The following is a 20,066-nucleotide window of genomic DNA, read 5'->3' on the forward strand; positions in this document are numbered from 1 at the left end:
CCCTAAGCACAACCCTGATATTAGTCCTTAGAAGATATACCGGCCGATAAGTTACACGTGGCGATTAACTCACGGACAAAAGGGAAGCGTTCCAACACTACAGGATTTACAGGTAGATGTTGCCTTCATGGAATCTTTTGCGTGTACCCATTTCTTCGTGTATTAATCTACCGTGTACTGACAGTGAACCCCCAGCAACCAACTAATGAAAATTTCGCGATCCGGCCAGTATTCTTGTGGGGCCACGGTGCTGACGCAGTATATACTAGTCCGGCACCATGCCAATAAGCAGCGAGATTCCAAGCATTGTCGAGATAACATTTTTTAATTACAAAAACAGATTCACGCTGCTCAATTTGTTGTGGTACGCTACGACAGTGAAATGTAGACAGTAACGTAACTCTTAAACAAGTATGCTTCCCGTTTTATTCAATGGGAATCGGGTTAACCCATCTGCAAAAATTCTTACAACAAATTATTTGTAGTATGCTATAGAATCACTGAGGGTAATATTAACACCAATAATTACGATACTGACTTAGGATAGTTCCTCAATATGTTGACAGGTACATATGTAACTATATCATATCGTCGTAGCTATGGAGAGCTGGTATCCCGTGTTTAAGCTGCACAAAATGAAATGCAGTGAATCATCTATGTATCATGTTAGCCTACCATCAAGGACAGCTGAAGCCTTGGACACAGCCCTTGCAGCCCTGTAAATTTCGTGCTGCAGGAGCTGCCAAGATTCGGCTGTGTTGAGCTTATTCGCCTTGTCGATGGCCGAGACGATACCAGGAAATGCCTTGGTGCCCCAGTCGTCCTGGTCAGACGATGCGTATATCTGTCAAAAAGAAAATGGTTGGACATAGGTTATTACTTGTCAGCACAGAATTTGGATCAGAACTGCACGCCAAACAGCAGAATTTCAGAACTGATGATACTCACCATATGTTTGTACCACGGCCTACCGTCGAGACCTTCTCGGTTGATGAAGGCTCTCTCTGCCATCATTAACCGATCGTTGATATCTCTGACCTTTACTGTGTAGTCTCTCGTTTTTAGTCTCCAGTTATCTGCTTGTAGCATCTGCAGCAGACACGATATGTTATACCATTGGAATCTTGGAGAAATTTTGCACGCCATACACTTCTGCTTCGCTGAAATCGATAGGTGTTACCATCTTTTCTTTGTGAATTTTGTTGGCTGCCTTCCGAAGCTGGTTGATTGACTTGTGTAGAGGAGCGAAACTGACAGGACATCCTGGGCACCCACCTTCCACAACTTTCGTGCATTTCTGCAATAATAAAGGGAAGAAGATAATTCATATGTTAAGCATTTGTTGCAGATTGTTCCACCAGCTCTGATAATTTCATAGCCACAAATTTACTGATAAGCAAAAGTGTATCTTCTATAACAATTCTGTCCTGTTTCATTTATACGAGGAAACGAAGTTTTGCCTTGAGGGCTAAATTGGTTATCTCAATTGAAGGAAAAAAGGGAAGTTACCTCAAGTTCTGACGCGTAAGAGTCATAGTTGAAGGGTAGGATCTCATCATCTGCAAGCCTCAAAGCAATCAGACCCCATACACTTGCCACTGCATGATTGTACAAGGAAAACAAATGGATTCATCAGTTTTTGCTATGAGATGAAAAAACTTTTCAAGCAAAAGCTAGTTCAGTACATGCTACATGTCTGTGAAACAATGGGTCTCCGAATCTCTCCATCCAAACATAATCATCGTATAGTGAGTGGTAAACAGGGTAATCTTCCACTGCAAGAACAATAATATTTAGCAGATGCTAAGGAAATGGCAGCAGCAGAGACTACAAACAATGGTGAAGCAATAAAAAAATTAGGAGTTATCAATATTAAGATGTCCACTATAGTATCATTACTTATTCCGTAGGACATGTCAAGTGAAGGTACTCCAATATATTGCAGAAAAGCTGCAAAGTCTGTTCCTGCACCAGCCACTCTAGCAATCTGCAAAGACAAACTTATCACTTCAGCACGAAGACAAGTTTTTTCCAGATCAAAGAGTGCTCTTGTGATAACTCATCTGGACAGAACAGGATTATAATGGCATTTCACCACTGTACAGTGTACGCACCGGAGGATGGTGGCGAATCATAGTGTCATACAATGTCTGCGATGGATCATCAGGATCTCGCACCTTCAAAAAGTAGGGTGGAAATGAAATGATTTTGTGCCTTTGTAAGACTGCATACTGACTGTGTTGAAAAAAAAACAGATTATCTCCCTCTTTCTCTTTCCAAAAAGACATCTTAGATATAATTCTTAATCTAAAAATAACATGGCTGTCCAATTTGTAAACAATGAAAGGTGCAAAGCTTAAATACCATTTGACTTGCTTCTTTGATCAATTGATCAAGTTGAGGGGTTGATCGGGGGCTAAAACCTCCAGGGCCGAACACTGATATGTCCACATTCAAATAAGCAATAGCTCTTGAGGACAGCATATCCATGTTATCCTCGACCCATTCAGTAGACCCTATCTGAGAGAGTGTAGTGTGCTCAGCATCATTACACATCCTTCTGATAACCAAAATTCAGAGTCAAGGATATACCAGAGCAAACTCTTCTGCATCCCAACTACACATGATGATTGTTCGTCTAGGTCTCCATCCCTTCTTCTCTAGCTTGTACAGCCTTTCCGCGATCTATATACATAGGTGTGATACTAAGATTACATCATCATCTCTTGTTATTAAGAAATTAAAGATTTTTTATCATCAACAAAAAAAAACCATGCCCTTAAATAAAACTAGACAAGGTTTACTAAAAGAGGCAAGGATGAAAAGCACATGTAGTCCCCAAACATCTGAATATCTGATGGAAGATGACTTTTCTGTATGGTTTTCTACGCTAAGCTGAAATGCTGAATTGATTACCTCAAGCATAGCTGCTGTTCCACTGTTGGGATCAACTGCTCCAAATGTCCAGGCATCACGATGGTTGCCAATGATCACATATCTGTTCACATACAAGCAATTTATTCTCATTATCTTTGCCTTGTCTTGGCCTTGCAAAATTTCCCAGACCTAATCATCTCGTATGATATGAAAAATGAAACTATCGACTTTGATATAGCTTTGTCCCAACATGTACTACTCCCATATCCCAAAATTAAGATCATTTTGTATTGTTTGTCCCAAAATAAGTTCATTCCTAAGCAATCATTGCATTAGAGTTTATAAAAGCAAGGAATAAATACATTAGAAACATATAAAGTAAAAGATAATTGTATTAAGATTTGATAAAGTGAAGGTTACGTAGTCTTTTTGTTTTTGTATTAGTATGCGTGAGATTGATGAAAAATGAAAGTTATTAGAGATTTGCTAAGGTTCAACAAAAAGTATCTCGAGGTATTGGTACCTCGAGATACCAAATCGTTTTTCACCATTAGATCTAGCTGAGTAGTATGTGCACTGTTAGATTCAACGATCAGAAATGATTTGGTACCGCGAGGTACCAGTACCTCGAGATACTTTTTGTTGGACCGAAGCAAATCTCAAGTTATTAATGATGGCAAGAGTAACTAAGTAATCCTATTGTCCTTGTAGCCTGCATTTTCTATACACATAATATTTTCCAAAATCAATCTGTATATAGAATTAGATGACAGAACAACAAGCACAGAGGTAGGATCCCCAAACTTAGTCAAAGCCTAATAAACAATGACACCACGTGTTCACGTGCAACCAAATTCTGTACGTCTGCATAAACGAAATCAAGAATGCCATTTTCACATGTTCGAGAGACACGGACTAGTTACCTATCAGGCTCTTCTTTTCCCTCGATCACGGCGAAGACATTTTCGATGGTTGCTAATGTCTCATTTCCCTGCAGTTCTCCACAGAAACAAGGATGAGTCGATGAGTTATGTTCGATAATAATGACTCTAAGAACACTATGATCCACTCACAATGTACGTGAGGTTTAGCACAGCAGGACCGGGTCCGAGCCTGTACATGGGCGCGCCCTCGCCGCCCTGCCACTCCGTCGGTGCCGCATCGCCGCCCATCGCCTTGAGGATCGTCTCCCCGTCCCTTGCCGACACCGGTAGGGCTGGGATACCGGGCATCGCGGCGCTCCCGTCCAGCTCCTCCTTACTCAGCCGCTCGCAGTCCTCGCCGGCCGCGCAGGACGGCCACAGCGGCGTGGTCGGGTCGCCGTTCCCGTAGTACAGGGTCCCCACCTGCACTCCGGTCGGCGGCAACCAGCGCTCGTCGGGGAACCACTTCCGCTTCCCCTTCGCTCCTGTGCCGCCGAAGTCCTTGGCGTCGGTGTAGACGATCGCGGCGGCGGCTCCCGCGGCGCGGGCGTTCCGCACCATGTCCTCGCAGTGCAGGTTCCCGTAGCGCACGAGCGCGACCTTCCCGGCGACGTCGACGCCGCGGGAGGCGAGGTACGCGTAGTCCTTGGTGTTGCCGTAGTTGGCGTACACGACCTCGGCGGCAATGGAGCCGGAGCCGGAGTAGGCGAAGTACGTGGGGATGACCTCCGCCGACGCCTCCACGTAGGGGTCCCCGGGGTAAGTGTCCTGGACCAGCGCGAAATTGAAGGCGGCCGCGTGACCCGGCAGGGAGAGGGACAGGGAGCGGTGGATGGGGTAGGAGAGCAGCACGGAGTAGGGCGTGACGCGGGTGGGGAAGGAGGAGGAGGAGAGCACACCCCGTACATACTCAGCGGCGACGGCGTTGGCCTCCGTCCCGGCGACGTGGGGCCGGGTGGTGAGCGCGCGGAGGTGCGCGGCGGCGGTGTCGTTGGAGCCTAGCGAGAGGAAGAGCGCGTGGTAGCGCGACGCGGGCGCGGGCGCGAGGTGGTGGTAGGAGGCGACCAGGGCCACGGAGATGGCCAGGAAGGCGACGAACCTGCGCCTCCTCATGGCACCGCCGCCGCCGTCTCCCCCGCGGTCTCCCGCGGGCGCGGCATCGGGGAGGAGCAGCGGCTGCCGCTGCTGCGGCTTGCCGTGGCGAGGCATGGGAGTACCAGCTTGGGCTGAGCTGGGAGAGGCGTAGTAGCTTGCGGTTGTAAGCATGTCAGTTTGTCAGCGCGAAGCGGTTGCGTCGTTGCGATTTTAATCGTGCCGCACCGCACCGCAGCCGCAGCGCGCGGTGCTCGCACACGTTCCAAGTTGCAGCGAGGGAAACGCGACCAGTACTATCCCGCAGTATACTTTTTGTGCAATTGTGCATCAATAATTAAGCGCTTATAATAATGTGTGAAAAAAAAAACATCAAGGCAGATTATGTATGTGCGTCAGCTTTCAGCCCAATTGAGTTGATGCAGACGGTGAGCAACGTTCCAACTCCGCGAGCTGAACTACCGTACGGTACTACTGCTCAGTGCTCCCTGATTGTTTTCTCTAATAAAGCACTACTACTACTAAGTTAGACCGTGTAGTCCTAAGTTAGACCGTGTTGTTTATTTGGGTTGGAATGTGTGCAAAAAAGGAAGCAGTGGATCTATAATTATTTAATTATACTATATAAAAATATTAATATAATTTTTCTAAAGCAACTTTTATTTAGAAAATATTTACGAAAGATCCATCACTGAGCGGTTCAATAAATGTACTTATGAAAAACGACAGAACATAAGTTAGAAATAATGCTTAAACAACACATCCTTACCGATACTATTGTTTTAGTGTTTCTATTGCAATGCGTTGGCATGCAAAGTTTGTTTTGCCTCAAGGTCTACGTAAAGAAACTTCAATTTTAACATATACTATATCGATACATGACAAGAATGTAGTTTACTTTCCCAAATCATAATATATTTTCTAATTTGATTTTCAAATTTTAATATATTTGTCCCTTTATCAAACTTTAACGTAACTATTACTCCCTCCATCCCAAAATAAACTAACTTTTCACTTTTTACCTTTAATTTTTGACTCTTCGTCTTATTCAAATTTTTTTGAGATTGATATTTTTGTTTTTATCAGATGATAAATTATAAATAGTACTTTACGTGTGACCTATTTTTTTCTAATTTTCTAAAAAAATTTAAATAAGACAGATGATTAAATGTTAGACATAAAAACCGGAGAATTCGCTGTTTTTTTTGTTGACAGAGGGAGTACTCTTAATAGAGTTTTTGCTGAACAGGGAGATAGTATATACACTAGGGGTAGCCGGTAGGCAGCAGTGCCGTTCCGTTTAGTGGTTGGTACGAGGTTAGTGGACGTGTCGGAGTTTGCACAGCGTGAGTCACGCCGTGACCATTCCTCACAAGTCACATCCATCGTTCAAACTCTTGGGCACCCATCGCTCTCGCTCTTCTCGTGGGAATAACAAGATGGTACATATGTTTCCCAAAAAAACAACAAGATGGTACATATGTTTCAAAAAAAAAAAGACAAGATGGTACATATTAGGGGTTACGTGATCACGATTAGTTCTTTAATCATCACCCGACGGAGCGTAATTATCACGGATTTTTATGATTTTAGGTGGTTTCTCGACGCGATCGATAATCACGTAACCGTGTTAACCGCATTGGAGAAATCACTGGTTTCGTTTACCCTGGTACCTATACGGCTATAAGTTTAGTTTGCTGTCAAAATGAACCATACAAAATTTAAACATTACTTAAGCGTATATATGTTTGTTTTGATGCCATGCATGTTGTTTATTTATCTAAATCCATGTCAACCAAGTTCAATTCAACAAAGTACTATTTTGTAATTTTCGGTATCGACCGTTATTTTTACAAAATTTTCATTTAAATAGTATTATTTTCAAAAAAAATCATAAAAATGACGAACCGGAAGAGCCGTCACCATCGGACCACATCGCTGTGACGGACTGACGGTGACGCTGTATCGAGGGCGAACCACTTCAGATACTGCGAATCGACAACAAGATTCATCCATGTCCCTGTCCAAGATTAGTCAGTCGTACCAGCGTAGTAGAGGCCAAACACTGGCACGGCACCACCACGATTTGCTGATGCCACATCAATAATGCGCCCATGGGCCCAGTTCAGAGCATAGAATTCAGGACGACGATTTGTGCAGGAAGTTACTATCAAACGACAGTTTTCGTACCCTTTGCTTTTTTTCTCGGGGATGAAACGAGAAAACGCAACACCACCACCAATTTTACATCGCATCACCTGCTCCACTGGAAAAACACTCCTGCCGACTGGAATGGCATGGCACCGCAACGACAACGGCGTCGACTTTCATCGACGTGAATTTCAGTGCACTCATAGATCAACTTTTGGACTTTGGGGGGACTGGTTGATATCACCCATTGGCCATTGTCCTATCCAGATATCCCAACTCGAATAAAACAAGGAGCACATGCACGCATGAGAACGTTGCCGGGCTTAATAAAGTCTTTAAAACGTTTTCGTCGTATGGGCTACCTTGGGCCAAAGCAGGCTTGGGCTTGTTTGGTTTCTAGCCCAAATTATAACACCAAAAAGTAAAACTGGAATGCCAATGAGATGAGGATCCATATGCTTTCAAAATTTTGGCGCGGTTATATCAACTCCAACAACAGTACCCAAATTCTATTTTCTAAATCTGGTGTTTTAGTAAGTTTGTAACTAATATGGTCAAGGAAAAATTGTTTTATCTCTAACAGTTAGAGATATTCCACTTATCAAAAACATATTTAGTCATCAAAATAGTTAGAAGTTAAGAGAGATCGCATTAGATTGCCGTCGCTCTCGTCGCCCCACACCGTCTAACTTTGATCTTGACTCAAAACTGAAACAGACTGATGCATCACATACTATTGAAACAGGAGACGATATGGTGCAATATCATTGCATTGGAACTTGCGAGGCACATTTGGTTATACATACATGCATACATACATACATAGTTACATATTGTATCACCCACCAAGAAATATATTGCACTGTGGTAGATACTGTCAAGAACTTGCAGAAAACTGCTCGACTGGGCAAGAAACCAGCAAAATGCAGGAGAAGGTTACAGGAGAAAACGCCTCTAGTGGAGCAGGAAAGGAGATCACCGAAGAGCGCATGGAGTACGCAACCAGGCCAATCTCACAGGATCACCTCCCAGCCACAAGACCACTGAAAACTTGGCTGTTCCCAGCTAGCGTCGCTTCCCACTCGGTCGATGAGAGCAGTATTTGCGACAGCGTGATTACTGCCTGCTTCATGTCTGGCCGTAGAACAGGATCTTCCTCCACGCATTGTTTCGCTAGCATGGCCATCTTTATAAGAAGAATCTTTGAATGAGATTTAGCTTTCAAGCAAAATTATGTGATATGTGGAGGAAATGCTGGTTATCAAGCACCAAAAGAATTTATCGTGCACACCTTGTATACGCAATCGTGTGGATACAGGTCCATTAGGTTAGGGTCAATGCAGTCTTTCAGGCTCCCCATATACATTGAATTACGACAATTCCTCAGTGCACTCAGCATCTGCATTGTTAAAACTAAAGAAGTTCAAAGCTTTTGGAGTCAAAATAACAAGTAAAATATAGTAAAACATCAACATAGTCAATGAAAAACACTATAACATTGGATGGCATGATAGTTCTAAACCCATAAGTTATAATAGCCATATATATTAAAGATCTCCTTTACGGTGCACCATACTATTCTATACTAATGGGTCACACTAGTGTCCAATGGTTCAGATCCACTCTGTACTAGTAAAATCTCTTCTACAATATAGGTAGTATACATAAGTTTTACATACTAGTATAAAGGCATTATAGGGGAAACCATTGTATATATCATATATGTAATTTGTTACCTGCACCTTAAAATTTATGCAAAAGATTAACTCCAGTCTCATACTCTATATAAAAAGTTTGAAATTATCACATCACTTACAAAAATACTCATGCAAATGGAAGGTTAGATTTTATCTATACGAGTACTTCTCTATCACTAGTATAGTGCACCTAAAATAACCCATGTTAAATTTTTGGTGCCAAACTTAGAAAACTTACAACTGATGCCAATGAACGCCTTTCTGAGTTTGAGCCTTCATTCATTCCATCAGTCCTTGTAATTGCCTCCTTTCCAGATATTAACTCAAAAAGTACTACTCCAAAAGCATAAACATCACTTTTCGTAGTTGCCAGGCCATCGCGTAGGTATCTACAATAATAAGTTAAATGTCAGAATTGAGCCAGAGATTTATTTTTCTAAACCTGGACTGAGCTACCAGTAAAAGTTCTCACTCAGGGGCCAAGTAACCAAATGTACCCACAACTTTTGTGACAGAAGCCTCTGCATCAGTGGACTTCACTACCAGTTTTGCAAGACCAAAATCTGAAATCTACAGAGATAGAAAATGAAGGTAAATAAAAGTTTGTAAAGTGTTATAAATGGTACCAGGAAAAACAACAAAGTAAACAATTTCAAATCACTTAACCTTTGCTCTGAAGGATTCATCAAGCAAGATGTTACTTGATTTTATATCCCTGTGAACATAATGATCCTTTGTATGCTCATGAATGTATTCAAGTCCTCTAGCCGCATCAAGAGCGATTTGAACCCTGTAGATCCAAGATAAGGATGTGTAACCTGGAGAAGAAACAAGGAAATATCAATCAATAACAATGAAAAATGTACATGAGTGTGCAGAAAAAAAAAGTTAATGAAACTTGAGTTAGTAGCAATCAACAAATGTTCTCAAGCAGCAATATTTTATAACTTTATGTGATGGTTTCCTTTCATTGCTACGTACCTGACAAATACAATGTTAAAAGTGCTGGAGATGGAAACATTGCATGGCGAGGTTACCAGAGTTAAACAGAAGATGTAGGTCCCCGAAAAGAAAAGGATGTACGATTTTCACAATATCAACATTTTTTAATGTAGGATTTAGGGTTCTACAAATTGATCAATAAGAGTAAGAGTATACCTTTGCTTTGAGGATCATGAAGGTGATTCTTGAGTGAACCCTTTTGAGAGTATTCATATATCAGGAATAGTTCATCCTTGCTTGCTGCATAGCCAATCAACTCTACCTTTGACAAATCATGGGTCACACAAATGAAACTCAATAAACATGATACAAGACAATCTGTTCCAAGGGTTTACGAGACTGTAAAATGCCATACCAGACTGGAATGATGAACCTTGCAAAGAACTTTCATCTCTACTATAAATTCTTTAGTTTTAGTTGCTGTCATTCTCTTTATAGCGACCTCCTATTGAGAAAAAAAAACATGTTTGTTATTAACAAGGAAAAATCAATAGTTTTGTGTAGAAAACATCAGCTCAGATCCCAGACCTGGTCTCGAAGAACACCATAATAAACAGAACCGTATGTACCATGACCCAGAAGATTTGCATCAGAAAATGAATCGGTTGATGCAAGTATTTCTTGATATGTAAACACAATGGGCTTCTCCCTATCAAATACGTCTACTACGACACCTGTGTGAGAGGAAAATTGAGGACAGCTCATATATGACAGGAACAAAATAAAAATAGAAGAAATCAAAGTAGAGTGTGCTAGGCCTCTGGCAATGGCCAATGGCTCATCACACTAAGAAAGATATTTAATTGTGAATTTGTATATTGACAGTTTTTTTCTTGGATCTTATTTGGATGGACTACTTGCGTATAGAAGTTCAGATCATCAGATGTGTTTGGTGCTACTTGAACTCATATAAAATAATTAATCAGTTGTATTCATTCCTAAATCATTGCAGGAAAGCAATAAAGCAATGTTCGCATGAGTGTCATATGAATAACATTTTGATACGAGTTCACAGTGTGATTGAAAGAAGAAGATCCTTGAGGTTTATGCATATGAGAACATTTTTATCTGTAATATGCCTATATTAGGTACCACATTTATCAGGCCACTCTTATATTAATATCCACGTGAAATGGACTCTGCAAAATCCAGTCGTGACCGGGTTATCAATCATGTGATAACACAATTATGGTTAACAGGAGATGAACTGACCTTTTGGGATACTTGTATGATGATCACCACCATCTGTTCTTGATTGTTTCACATTTCCAAATTGGCAGCATAAGTATCTTCCAGAACCATAACAAAAGCTACCACTCTTAAGAAGTTGAAATTTATGTGATATAGACTGGTCTGGGCTCTTTCCCTGGTTATTTGGAGCTTGGGGATTGTATTGGGAGAGCTTGCACAGAACAAGTGCAAGAAGAGCAATAGCAATCAAAGCAAGTGCAACTCCCATGCTGCCAATAACCCATCCGTAAGGGAATTTTGTGGAGTGATGTTCTGACACATCTGCAGTTGTAAGAAAAACACTGTTAGGTTACCATAACAAGGAACATGCCAATTGTAGTCTACCCAAACTAACAAAACCAATTTCTTTCCAACATTAATAGTTGAAGGAAAAAATAGGACAGGATTCTCAGAATGAAGTGGCAATGCACTGAAAAATTGTAGGAAATAAAAAAATGTGGTAACATGTAGTAATACAACTATTGGCACCAAGTGTTCTCAAAATATTATATCTCTGCCAAAAATACCCTAGCAAACAAAGTGTGTCAACTCTAATAGGTACTTCCATACCTGGGAATATATTTTGTGCAGGGGCTGGTGCAGGAGTAGGAGTAGGAGGAGACATCACAGCATAAGGTTGTCCAGGAACTGCAAATGACATGGTTTTACAGGAGTGAAGCCAAAATGAGGTTAAAAGCAAGAACTTCGCCCAAAAAAAAAACCTTACAAGTTAGAAGAGAAGTATCCAAAATAAAACAATTTAAAAGTCCATAAAAGAACCAAGTGGAGTAATATTTTTATGCCAAGAAGAGAGTACTATATAGATATGAATTATAACATTGGATAAGGTTAGACGGAACATAATGGAAACAAGAAAATAAGATGAAGCAATTTGGTAACCGCAAAGGCCAACATTGCCACATATTAAGTGTATTGTGGTCCATGCTTGTAACTTAGGGTCTCATCACTATTAAATACAGGTAACACATATTACCTTATGTTTGGTGGCAACATAATTGAATTAACTTAGAAAAACTTAGAAACATGGCATATGTTCTGAGTACAATCACCGGATATCACAATGTGCCTCATTGTTTGTGCCAAATTTGTCTGTACCAGCACATCAATATATGCTACCAACCAGTCAAGGACTGAAGGGATTATTTTACTCCCTTCAGTTTACACTCTGAAGATAATAATCATATGGACCTCGCAATTCCATGGTGGTAGCAAATTTCAGAGACTTGTTTAGGCTGAACTGTGTTCATGCTCCTTCCCATTGAATTGAAATCAATAAAGAAATGAACTGTTAAATCCCAGTTCTATCTAGCCGATTACCATATAATGGGCAAGCATCTCTGTTACTCCCTTGTTAAATAAGGCATTACATTCTTTATACAATATCAGATATATAAACTATTAGATCAAATAATTTGCCCGTGTTTGTGAAATAAACGGTACATTCCCGGTATATAATGCGTAAACATGGAAGTTTGATCAAACTGTCGGATTGAATTATCACGAAACATCTGTTCACCTGAGTTTAGTGGGATGTAGTACACCTTCCCCGTGGTTATGGGATCAGGGCCGGCCATGCCATTGGCGGCCTCGATGGCGTCCATGCTGGTCCCGAACCTACTTGACAACGATTCCACCGTGTCGCCGTCGACGCCGACGTAGCTGAGGAGATAGTTCCAGGGGCCGGAAGAGCAGCCACAGAGTAGGTGGAGAGCCACCACGGCGCCGGGGCGCGGCGGTCGCAGAGCAGGTCCGCCCGGCGGCGGCACGGCTAGCCCGGCGTACGCCGCGGCAGCCACGTCGGCCGCTGTGGTGTTCGGTGTCTCCGCGGCGGCGGATGGGACAGTGTAGGTCGTGTTGGCGAGGTAAGTGCGGGAGGCGAGGCAAGAGCAGTTCTTGCGGACGAACGCGTAGCCCGGGCTGGCGGCCGCGTCGGCCGTGAGGTCACCCGGCGCGGCGTCGAACATGGACTCCAGCACGGAGGCGTTCGCGGCCTCGCCGGCCGCCGGGAACGCGAGGAACGCCGTGCAGACGCGCGAGAGCTCGGAGCAGGCGAGCGGCGCCGAGGGGGTGGCGTTGCCCGGGGCGTCACCGCCGGCGCCTTCGCCGCGGGAGGCGACCGCCAGGAAGAGGAGGGCGATGAGAAGCGCGCGCGCGCGCGGGCGGCGGCGGGGAGGCGGCATTGGACTGGGGGCTAGGGTTCTGGGCTCGAGGTGGCGAGGTGGTGGTGGTGGGGCATGGAGGTGGCAGTGGCGGAGCAGAGAGCTGGATGCTTCGCGTGGTCGGGTCACTGGAGCACGCTGGGGGACGGCGCTTTAGTAAGACGACGGGGTTAATTAGCAGGCAAGCACGCACGCACGCACGCACGGCCATGGTAGCAGGATATCACACGGGCTCCCTTCATTCCTTGCGTGTGCTATGCCCATATTGCCCTTGCATCCATCAGTAATCATCGATATTTTTTCCGTCCTTCTTGGAGTGGTACCCGGTTTAAGCTGCGCTGGACTGCTGGGTACAAGGTAGGCCTCTGCGGCCTCGCCGACGAGACGAGTAAAGCCCCGGTTAATAACGGTGATCATTGATCAAGGGAGCGAAATCAATGCTCTTCCGATGACGGTACATTTTCAAGTGCTTTGTTGGCGTCTGACCTGGATTAAATCTAATCTCAACAGTGTGCCACTTTATACGCCTTTCTCGATAGAATACTCTCTCCGCTTTTTTTAAAGCACATTTAACTTTTAAATTTAGGTTTAATTATTTGTCTTATTAAAAGAATATGTAATTATTAATTATTTTAATATGACTTGATTTATTATTAAAACTAATTTAAGAATGTTTTATACTTTTACATGTTTACATACGAATTTTAAATAAAATAAATGGTTAAACGTGGGTTCAAATGTCAATGTCAAATAAAATAAACAGATAGAATACCAGAGATAAAGTATTAGCATCGTGCAACTTTAGTCTTATATTTTTGCTTCTGTTCATGCTTATAATGCAAAATTTGAAATTTTCAACCTTAAATTTAAAGTACATTTTGTGGTTTTTTCACTATAGTTTATTTTTTAGCCTTCGTTTTCAATTTATAAATATTTCATTTGGCCTTCTCCTCAATCACCATCTTTATATGCTTATATATATATAATACCAAAGGGGTAGGGAACAGGTTGGATTTTTCAGAACCAAATTTATTTAAGCCCCCTTTATTCAAAGGAAATTGAGAATTTTATTCCTATAAAAAATTTTCTTACAAAGCCCTTTAAATTAAAGGAATGAACCCTATAAAATCATATAAAATTCCTATGAAATGTCTCTTCCCATACAAGTTTTGGAAAAAATTTAACGAGAGGTAGAACCTCGTGGAAGTCTTTATCTCTCCTCAAATTCATGTGTTTTTCCTGTGGTACAATTAAACGGTCATTCCTACGTTTTTTCTGTGTTTTGCAGTCATCTGTTTTATACTTACATTTACATTTCCTGTTAGAATACTATGTTTTTCCTATTTCTTTATTTTTTTCATTCATGTGATTCAAAGTGGCCCTTAGCAAAAAGATCGGGGAATTATAAAGTACCTCATGGGTACAATGGCCTACGGTATGCTTGCCAAAGGAGAAAGGGGTTGGGTAAATAGATATTGAAACAATTAACAATTAAATAGATATGTATTACCTTTGTTTTATTTTATTAAGATGTTCTTAACCTAGATTCATATAGTCATAGATGTAGATAAATGTAGGCATACGTAGAGTATATAAATATATTTATAGATAAATATGTAGAACTAAAATATTTTATTATATAAAAGAGATGAAATGTTAGTAATTTAGTTAGTGAGATTTTTACCGACGACGATACAAAATAATCTTTAGAGCAAGTATAATAGCTGATGTGGAAAAGAGAAAAGGAGGAGAGAGAGGAGGAGCTGACTATAAACTTATAGCCAGCTCAGGCACAAGAACTAAGATATCATGTGAGAGACATGTGATTCTTGCATTAAAAGTGAATAGCTAACCATTATATGAGTGGATTATAAAAAAACTATAAAGAGTCTTATATCTAGTTTGTTGGCTATATTATTAGTCTTGCTCTTATTTGGTGACCGAGGGCGAAAACTCGGGGACCGTAAATAAATCCACACCCAAGATCAAAGAAACTTCGGGGCCGACGTAGGAATTGGAAATCTACTCCGCACGGGGATCAATCCACGCACAAAACAACGGAAGCAGGGCCAAACCCAGGACCGCACAATTAACGAGCTTCCGTTTGTCTTGGGCACTATTTTTACTCTTTGAAAAAGGTTAGCAATCCAAAAGCACCCGATGATCAAAGATTCCACTAGCTCGTTAATTACTGTTCCGAAATAAAGATGAGTGTAGCAGAGGTAGTTAACTGTAGCTGCCCCCTCCTCATTCGGACAGTTTGACGGTGAGTCGTTCGTCGGTGAGTTCATGCAGCTTTCGTCAATTCGTCTCTATAGTTGTCTATACCCCACACGTATTAGGTGCTACGTGCAATATTGTTCAATGATGTTAACCGAGAGATCTACTGCTCCATCCGCGCTAAACTGTTGCCTGTTGGTTTGTGGCCATCTCTCCCGCTCACCCCAGTTCGTTCGAAAAAGGAGAACTCTTACCCTCCATAAGAAATGCAGAGCAGATGCGTACTTCTACTGTGCAACTTCCGATATCCCGAGCATCCCAACCACGACTACTGCAGCATGTACAACTTATGGTACCCTGAGCAATCAATCCACCACGTACACAGCACGAAATAGTTTCGCAGTTACACCACCACCACTATTGCACTAACCATTAACTAGCAGCATACACAGCTTGAGTAAAGCAGGGGGAGTACTGCCCGTAAGGTGGTAGCTGGCCGTCGTTAAAGGTCTGAGCCGAGCGGCAGCGAAGGATGCATGCGCCGATGTGGCCAAAGGCCCCCGCACGTGGGGTGGCCGACAGCTGGTTGCCTGGTACCATGGAGGAGGTATGAGGTGGTGGTGATGGTGGTGGCGCACCGCCACGCCACGCCACGCCACTGCCAGCGTCTCGGTACAGACAGGCAAGAAAAGAACGGTTTTCTAGCTGAGTTGTCTGAGCGTTTCCGTACGCACACATCCACTCAGATCTCCGGGGGTTTTTTTTTTAACGCCTCGCTGCAGCTCACAAAGGCCTGCAGCCGTGCATGCGCGGTTGCGGCGGCGCGCGCGTGGCACCGGCACCAGCTCTGCGAGAAATATAGGATGGTTATCCTTTAGTTATACGCCGTGGCCCGTGGGTTAGGTGGTATTTAGTTTATAAAAAAATTTACAAAAACATCACATCAAGTTTTTAATATATATTAAAATATTAAACGTAGTCTATTTATAAAATAAATTTCAGACTCCGGCTGAAAACCGCGAGACGAATTTTTTGAGACTAATTAATTCATCATTGGTACTTGTTGGTTACTGTAGCACTTATGGCTAATCATTTTTTAATAGGCTCAAAAAATTCGTCTTAAGATTTCTTCCGTAACTGTGCAATTAGTTTTTTGATTTATCTATGTTTAATGCTTTATTTAGGTGTCTAAAGATTTAATGTGATGTTTTTAGAAAAAAAATTTAGAAACGAAACAAGGCCTTAGCGTGTGCTACCGCTAAGTGCTGTCAGCTGTCCGAATATTACCGTGTATACGGTGAATAGTGGTTACAGTGTTGGATTATCCCGTACCACGATTGCTACCTAGTGCCCGTGTATACGGTGGATAGTGGTTACAGTGTTGGATTATCCCGTACCACGATTGCTACCTAGTGCCCGTGTATACGGTGGATAGTGGTTACAGTGTTGGATTATCCCGTACCACGATTGCTACTAGTGCCCTTGTTTAGGACCTTAGAGCAAGTTCAATAATATAGCAAACTACTGGCTCCAATTCATCTATAGTCAATCTAATAGCTAACTTATACAATAGTTATCTACAAAAAATCAATACATGATCCCATATGTCATATACATATTTTGTCTCGAAGCTCATGTGCAGCTGGCTATAAATTAGTAGCCCACATCTATTCTCCCTACTCTTCTCTCTTTAAAATATGCTTATAGCCTGCTATTGTACCACTCTTAGAGCATCCCCAACAGATCATCTATCTCATCATCTATCTTGAAAATAGATAATGAAGACTACAAATTGAGCTCCAACAGAACGGCTATCCTATCATATATTTTTAGATGTCATTCATATTAGGAGAAAGAATCTTTATATCTGGATGATCTCTCCCTATCCTTCAAAAAATATAGATGATGTTATATATGGATGTTGCAGTGGAGTACAAAGAGATATAAATGATGAAACTGGTTTAGATGATCATCAAATGAAGATATAGATGATCAAATTTAGATGAGCTATTGAGTATGCTATTAGGGTTAGTGCAAGCTCAGCATAGAAACAGAGAAGCAGGTGACCAAATCACCTGCTTTGCTTTTGCTGAACCATTGAGAAGCAGACCACGATTAATGTGCAACTAAACTGGCAGTCACACGTAGGGAGACAAGAAAAGCTCCGCTTCCCCTGTCGTTACAGCTGAGCCAACGCCTGCCTTAATTCATGCGTTGGTAGTACTCGTAATCGTACTATATAAGCACCAGCTGTTGTAGTCGATCAAATCAACAAGCGATTATTAGGAACGCGCGTATTCATCCAGGCACCGTTTTGATTCCGTCCCCACGCGCCGCGCGGCGCCCGTCCAGTACCACTAGTCTGCCTCGCTGCCTGTTCGTCCCACGTTTGCCGCCGCTTCCTTTGCCACGCCCCCCCACCTCGGCGCGCGCGTGGCGGCCGCTTCTGCGCGAACAGGCGCCGCACCCCGCGCGCACCTTTGCGCGGCCGAGCCATCACCGTCTCTCGGCTCTCGCGGCGCAGCGCGCCTCACGGGCGACGTGCGATGCCCGCGCAACGGCGCAACGACGGCACCGGCGCCGCGCGCGCGATCGTACGTGGGAGAGAGAGCGCCCGGTCTCGCGACGCGCGAGGGCGAGGAGTAGCTGTTACGTTTTCCCAGCCGGCCGGGACTGTCCACGCACGGTACCGGGCGGGGCGGCCGGGTATTTTCCATTAAACGCCGAAAATACACGACAGATTCCATAAATCCACACCCGCACATGAACTCTATTTAGAGAACATGGCTTGCTTCGATGGACGCAATAATGGGGATGGCCCCAGTCGCCGGTAGGAGAGCCCCACCAAGTGAAACGTAACAAAGCCGATCGATAAGATGGGGTGATCGCAGCTTCACGTACACCTTTCACGGCCACAATCTGCAGCAGGACACGGCTTGAAAAGGGCGGAGTGCAAAACAACCGAGTTGGGTTTTCCTGATAGACGTGGTGGACCATTAGGACTTTGCACACCGCACCACGTATAGAGCGTTAGAGCGTATATCCTCATCGGACCTGGTCCAGCACTCCAGCCTGGGGACCTGGCCCGAAATCTTTTCATCAGCTATAGGTTGGAGTAGCTTTCATATAAAAAGATGATACTGTGGATGATCTCCCGTTTGCGGCACAGAGTACAGACTGCAGAACCTCGGTTTACGACGAAAGAACTAATCGCCGTACCACATAATGCAGCAGAAATTGGGATCCACTGCTTAACTTTCCGGGGGCCGTTCTAAACTTAGCTACTTTCTCGATATCTGGCGGAATGAATCTCAAATTGATAAATGGTGTGTTTCGTTTGAAAACTTCATGTATTAAGCAATTTTACAATTCTTGAGTAGGTACTAGGAGATACCAAAAAATTAGTGTAAAATTTAGTAACTCATAGAATCTACGGTGACGGATCTAAGATCCAAAGATTGGAAGCTAGTTACCTTCTTACTTCTTTAGACCATGTGAAGATCCTCTTTACCTATTCTTCTCCCTCTCCTCTTTTTCTCCCTCCTCTCTCCTTAATTTTATACAGAAGATCCGACATGTAGGGGGCTCTGCTAGCCCCTCCGATAAATCCGCCACGGAGTATCTAAGTACTAAGAGGTACCAAATTTATATTGAAAAAAAATAATATCTCCTTGTACCTTATCAAGATGGTAAAATTGCTCTCCTATTATATGTGCTATTTTACGTGAGGCTGATCAGGTAACTATAAACTTTGAAAGTAACGCGCCATAGTATGTTAGACCATGTGATATTAGCTTGGAATACATTCTTGCTTGGGGCTTTAAAAAGGCTACCAACACGGTCACTCCTAGTGGCAACTGGAGAGTGGGAGACAGAACTACAAAAGCAGGGGCATTCATGAGTGGTGGGGGTACAGCCAGGTAGTGCTGCACAGCATGCACTGAACACTGTCCAGCTCGCTATAAGCGATTCATGTCATGTGTTAGGTGACCGGCAGGAACCGCTTTCTCCTCTACTCTATCTCCTCTCCTGTTTGGCTAACAGGCCTATGTCAATATTAGAACACCGACAATAATGTTGTGCCGGAAAAGAATATATTCTATATTTTGTACAGGCAGATGCCAAATATGCATATAACTGCAGTTCTGCAGCTATCACTGATTAACGTATTATTATTATTATTGTTGTTATTATTATTATTATTATGATTATTATTATTATTTTTGCAAAGGGGAATGGGGTCGTGTAACCTTTCAGTTTTGCAACGAAAATTTTCAAACCAGATATGAGGACATAACATGGAAGTTCTGGGTAATTGTTTGGTTGTTTCATAAAAGAAAGTCAAATGACATATTTATAAACGATAATAATCTATGAATAAAATTTTATATATATAATTTTATCGCTTGAACTCAGCGGGTGCTGTTAGCCACTAGGCTAAAAGAACGTTCCTATTCAATACTAGTGCTAATGTGGTTGACTTGCCAAGCAAAATAGATCATTTGATCAAGAATCCACGCACTTTGCCAACTTATCACATCAACCCGCTTATTTGTCGAGGTCAAATATATTTATCGACCAAGTTCTTGCACTAACGCGTTTAATTAAAGTATTATGCTCAAATACAGCTACCTAGGACGCGTTTGGCTGAGTATTACTTATCCGACGTAGAAAATATAATAATAGATTAGTAC

The 20,066-nt window shown here is 42.6% G+C and overlaps 2 protein-coding genes across 2 annotated transcripts; both read right to left on the reverse strand.

Annotated features, from left to right (window-relative positions):
• Window positions 1–327: 327 nt before the first annotated feature.
• LOC102707181 (probable glutamate carboxypeptidase LAMP1) lies at window positions 328–5,081 on the reverse strand. Its single transcript, XM_015837259.2, has 12 exons — window positions 3,951–5,081; window positions 3,801–3,868; window positions 2,917–2,998; window positions 2,593–2,685; window positions 2,365–2,520; window positions 2,115–2,177; window positions 1,900–1,987; window positions 1,686–1,775; window positions 1,510–1,598; window positions 1,181–1,297; window positions 949–1,089; window positions 328–844 (listed from the first exon to the last, which is right to left on the reverse strand). Exons 1-12 carry the CDS (start codon window positions 5,064–5,066, stop codon window positions 662–664), a joined length of 2,286 nt encoding a protein of 761 aa, XP_015692745.2. The 5' UTR covers window positions 5,067–5,081; the 3' UTR covers window positions 328–661.
• Window positions 5,082–7,791: 2,710 nt separating this feature from the next.
• Window positions 7,792–13,258, reverse strand: LOC102708569 (lysM domain receptor-like kinase 3). Its single transcript, XM_006644619.3, has 11 exons — window positions 12,510–13,258; window positions 11,543–11,620; window positions 10,955–11,254; window positions 10,271–10,416; window positions 10,098–10,187; window positions 9,899–10,004; window positions 9,407–9,558; window positions 9,213–9,310; window positions 8,979–9,129; window positions 8,335–8,442; window positions 7,792–8,229 (listed from the first exon to the last, which is right to left on the reverse strand). The coding sequence occupies exons 1-11, from the start codon at window positions 13,171–13,173 to the stop codon at window positions 8,065–8,067; spliced, it is 2,058 nt and encodes a 685-aa protein (XP_006644682.3). The 5' UTR covers window positions 13,174–13,258; the 3' UTR covers window positions 7,792–8,064.
• Between the last annotated feature and the right edge of the window lie 6,808 nt (window positions 13,259–20,066).

This window comes from Oryza brachyantha, chromosome 1, assembly GCF_000231095.2.
Source record: "Oryza brachyantha chromosome 1, ObraRS2, whole genome shotgun sequence".
NCBI lineage: Eukaryota > Viridiplantae > Streptophyta > Magnoliopsida > Poales > Poaceae > Oryza > Oryza brachyantha.

Bases quoted from the DNA above. Each gene is read 5' to 3' on its own strand.
- LOC102707181 (XM_015837259.2), bottom strand. From the start codon at position 5,066: ATGCTTACAACCGCAAGCTACTACGCCTCTCCCAGCTCAGCCCAAGCT. The intron at 2,999-3,800 runs GTAACTAGTCCG...GTATGTGAACAG, and splicing joins GGAAAAGAAGAGCCTGATAG to ATATGTGATCATTGGCAACC. The intron at 1,090-1,180 runs GTAACACCTATC...TGTCTGCTGCAG, and splicing joins AAATTCACAAAGAAAAGATG to ATGCTACAAGCAGATAACTG.
- LOC102708569 (XM_006644619.3), bottom strand. From the start codon at position 13,173: ATGCCGCCTCCCCGCCGCCGCCCGCGCGCGCGCGCGCTTCTCATCGCC. The intron at 11,621-12,509 runs GTGAACAGATGT...TGTCATTTGCAG, and splicing joins CTACATCCCACTAAACTCAG to TTCCTGGACAACCTTATGCT. The intron at 8,230-8,334 runs GTGTGCACGATA...CTTCTTATAAAG, and splicing joins CACACGATTGCGTATACAAG to ATGGCCATGCTAGCGAAACA.